Source organism: Aethalodelphis obliquidens, unplaced genomic scaffold (assembly GCF_003676395.1).
Source record: "Aethalodelphis obliquidens isolate GAN/ISIS:26980383/991018 unplaced genomic scaffold, ASM367639v1 scaffold34, whole genome shotgun sequence".
NCBI classification, from domain to species: domain Eukaryota; kingdom Metazoa; phylum Chordata; class Mammalia; order Artiodactyla; family Delphinidae; genus Aethalodelphis; species Aethalodelphis obliquidens.
Window position 1 is genome coordinate 17,077,697 of NW_020837978.1, and position 3,946 is coordinate 17,081,642.

Consider the following 3,946-nt stretch of genomic DNA (forward strand, 5'->3'; position numbering starts at 1 on the left):
ATTAACTTCCACTTTTCCCTGATCATATTCACTGGTAAACTCATAAATGGCTTTGGAAATATAATCAATTACATTGATTAAATTATTCACTCACCTTGACTGAAATATCACAAACTAGCCATACCCTCAAATCATTAGTTGGTGCAAATCCCAAAATAAATGTAGTATTTATTCTTTTTTTTATTCTGGTGAAAATATTGATTTTATAAATAACAGACCTCTTAGAGTAATTTTTATGTCTGATAACATGTAGGGGTGTGTTGTAGTGGGAATACCAAAGAAAATGAAAAGCGAGATGACACACCCAACTTTGTTATATGCAAAAGAGGTGCCTGTGGGGTTTTTTTTGTTTTCAAGATTTGTTTCTCCTTCTAAAGGAAAAAATATATAACTTGGGTAACTACTGGTCAAAAATTATTTGCTTTTACCCACAAAAACATTCTTGCTTGTGGTTGATCCTCAGAGATCCAGTCAGATGTCTCCAAAGGGTGTTCTTTCCAGTAAAATTCTAAATCTGACAACCTGGGCCTCTCGCCAGCCTACATACTTCAAAAGTTTGACAAGATAAATAGAAATCTGCTGCCTAGCACTAGTTTGATCTGAATCTAAAGCTGACCTAATTGTGTTGGGTTAGCCCTACCTAACCACTTATCACTGGCCTGTAGAAAAACAGTTTACTATTATGGTGTTAGGAAAGACCAATTTTTACTAGAATTTTAATTTTCGTACCTTGGAACAAACGTGGCCAAATTAACATGTATTCTGACTACCTAGGCACCTTTTCTTTGCCGCATTCTTCACGATGCTCATGAATTTTCTTTTCAAATCACTGGGATGACAAGGTTGCCACTGTGGTCCTTGGACGGTTCACATCCATGACCTGTAATTACTTTTTTACATTGGTGGCCATCCTCGATTTTAGCCTCTTGAACAACATGCTGCTTCTACTTTAAGGAGTGTCTCTGGAATCTGAATTATCAAGGGAAGGATAATTGCATTCATTGATGGCTTATTATACATCAAGCTCATTGAACCCTCACAACAACCCTATATAAAGTAGTTCCTAGTGTTCCCACCTCACAGATGAGGAAAACTGAGACTTGGTCACATCCCCAGGGTCACAGGACCAGTAAGAAGGACTAGCAGCTGGGTCTAATATAAATCCAGAGTTTCCATTCTCTTCTGCTACCAGTTACCACTGCTTTCTACAGTTTCTCTTTGCCTTGGCCTTTTAGTTCCACTTGATTGAAGTAACAAACATATAGGAGAATATATATATATATATATATATATATATAGGAAAGGAGGAGGAGGGTGTGGGGGAGAGAAGGATGGAGAGTGAAGCTATCTTTAATTTTGAAAATGTGGAAAACACATATTTAGAAAGTAAAATTGATTCCCATCCTTTACTCACCATTATCACCTTACACAAAACTCTACGGAAATTCTCCCATTGAGTTAACTATGGAACACTGCCTAATATGTTCCAGTGGAAAGCTCCTCTGTTTGGGCTATCCAGGATTTATAGGGGAGTTTAAATCATTAAATGACCATAGTTAACCCTTGTTTGGTTAAGAGAGCAAGTAATTATTGCAAAAATTCCTCTTCTCTGCCTTCCACAAACAGTACCAAAATAGCTCTGAAGGGATTTACACAATACTTCAACATCTGTGCTGTACCTGGAATTGTTAAAATAACTGTGATGACAGGTGTCTAGGTACCGCTTTCTTAATGATTTTCAATATCTATTGATTTATTGTCATGGCTTTCCCTCCCCCTTTTACATCCTTGGCTTTATGAAGGAGCCGAGGAACAGATTTTGCACTAGAGGCTGATTCTTTATTCCAATACTGAAAAGAACTAATAAAAATAATCACTTGGCTTTTAAGCAGAGAGCTTCCATTTACAGTATTTCACCCTTCCCCCGCTTCTAAGCCCCTTGTTATCTGACATAATGGTTAGAATACATTTCCGTCTCTCCTCTTAATAATTTCATGCATTAACATCCTCTTCACACACCACACACCACACACGCACACGCACACGCAGGCACGCACAGCAAAAGGAAAAGAGGCAGCAGAAATCTCAGCTGTACTTCTAGCCCTTTTAAAAAGTTTGCTCTGTAAATTGGAATGAGGTCAGATTTGGAGCTTCTCATTGCACGCGGAGATTATTATTGCATCGGGTTCCAAGCCAATGGGAAGCCCAGGGGAGGGGCTTGGCTCAAGGAAGCGTTGGTTACAGCGGCTGATTGGCCGCGGCCAAGACTGGGAAAGGATAAAGAGACGCGAGGCGGAATTGGGGTCTGCTCTAAGCTGCAGCAAGGGAAACGGTGTGTGAGGGGAAGAGGCCTGTTTCGCTCCCGGGTCTCTAGTTCTTGCACGCTCTTTAAGAGTCTGCATTGGAGGAACTCTGCCATTACCAGCTCCCTTCTTACAGAAGGGAGGGGGAAACATACATTTATTCATGCCAGTCTGTTGCATGAAGGCTTTTTGGCTTCCTACCTTGCAACAAAATAATTGCACAAACTCCTCAGTACCGATTCCGCCCACTGAGAGTCCTGGAGCCAGAGTCTTTTCTGCTTTGCATTGTAGGAGAGGGACTAAGTGATAGAGACTATGTCGCTTTCCTGAGCTCCTGAGAGCGCTCGTGAACTGGAATCAACTGCTTCAGGGGAAGGAAAAAAAAAAAAAAAAAAAACAGACTTGCCTGGGAGGCGGCGAAAAACTTGCATTCGAAGCTTCAGCAACCAGCATTCAAGAAACTCCTCTCCACTTTTAGCACGGTCTCCAGGACTCAGGAGCCGAGAGACAGCGCAAACTGCGGCGCGGTGAGAGAGAGAAGAGCGAGAGAGAGAGGGAGGGAGACTCTCCAGCCTGGGAACTATAACTCCTCTGCAAGAGGCGGAGTACTCCCGCCCCTCATCTTTTGGAGACTTTTCTCTCTTCGCCCACCTCCGCCCCGGCCGGGAGTTGAGCCGACCGCTCGGCCGCCGCGCGCGTCCCCCAACTCGGCGTGCGCTTGGCCCCGGGAGCCGGGAGGGCCCGGCGATTGCGCCGCGGCCGCCGCAAGGGTGTGAGCGCGCGTGGGCGCCCGCCGAGCCGGGGCCATGGTGCAGCAAACCAACAACGCCGAGAACACGGAAGCGCTGCTGGCCGGCGAGAGCTCGGACTCGGGCGCCGGCCTCGAGCTGGGCATCGCCTCCTCCCCCACTCCCGGCTCCACCGCTTCCACGGGCGGCAAGGCCGACGACCCGAGCTGGTGCAAGACGCCGAGCGGGCACATCAAAAGGCCCATGAACGCCTTCATGGTGTGGTCGCAGATCGAGCGGCGCAAGATTATGGAGCAGTCGCCCGACATGCACAACGCCGAGATCTCCAAGCGGCTGGGCAAACGCTGGAAACTGCTCAAAGACAGCGACAAGATCCCTTTCATTCGGGAGGCGGAGCGGCTGCGTCTCAAGCACATGGCTGACTACCCCGACTACAAGTACCGGCCCAGGAAGAAGGTGAAGTCCGGCAACGCCAACTCCGGCTCCTCGGCCGCCTCCTCCTCCAAGCTGGGGGAAAAGGGCGACAAGGTCGGTGGCAGCGGCGGGGGCGGCCACGGGGGCGGCGGCGGTGGCGGGAACGGCAACGCGGGGGGAGGAGGCGGCGGCGCGAGCGGCGGCGGCGCCAACTCCAAACCCGCGCAGAAAAAGAGCTGCGGCTCCAAAGTGGCGGGCGGCGCGGGCGGCGGGGTCGGCAAGCCCCACGCCAAGCTCATCCTGGCGGGCGGCGGCGGGGGCGGCGGGAAAGCGGCGGCCGCCTCCTCCTCCTCTTTCGCGGCCGAGCAGGCTGGGGCCGCCGCCCTGTTGCCCCTAGGCGCCGCCGCCGCCGCGGCTGCCGACCACCACTCGCTGTACAAGACGCGGACTCCCGGCGCCTCGGCCTCGGCGGCGGCCTCG

General features: G+C 49.5%; 1 protein-coding gene across 1 annotated transcript in view; it reads left to right on the forward strand.

Moving 5' to 3' along the window:
• Positions 1-1,931: 1,931 nt before the first annotated feature.
• SOX4 (SRY-box transcription factor 4) overlaps positions 1,932-3,946 on the forward strand; it is a 5,359-nt gene continuing 3,344 nt past the window's right edge. The window contains exon 1 of the mRNA XM_027128497.1: positions 1,932-3,946. This exon is cut by the window's right edge and continues 543 nt beyond it. Coding sequence (XP_026984298.1) covers positions 3,110-3,946 — 837 coding nt within the window. The 5' untranslated portion in view covers positions 1,932-3,109.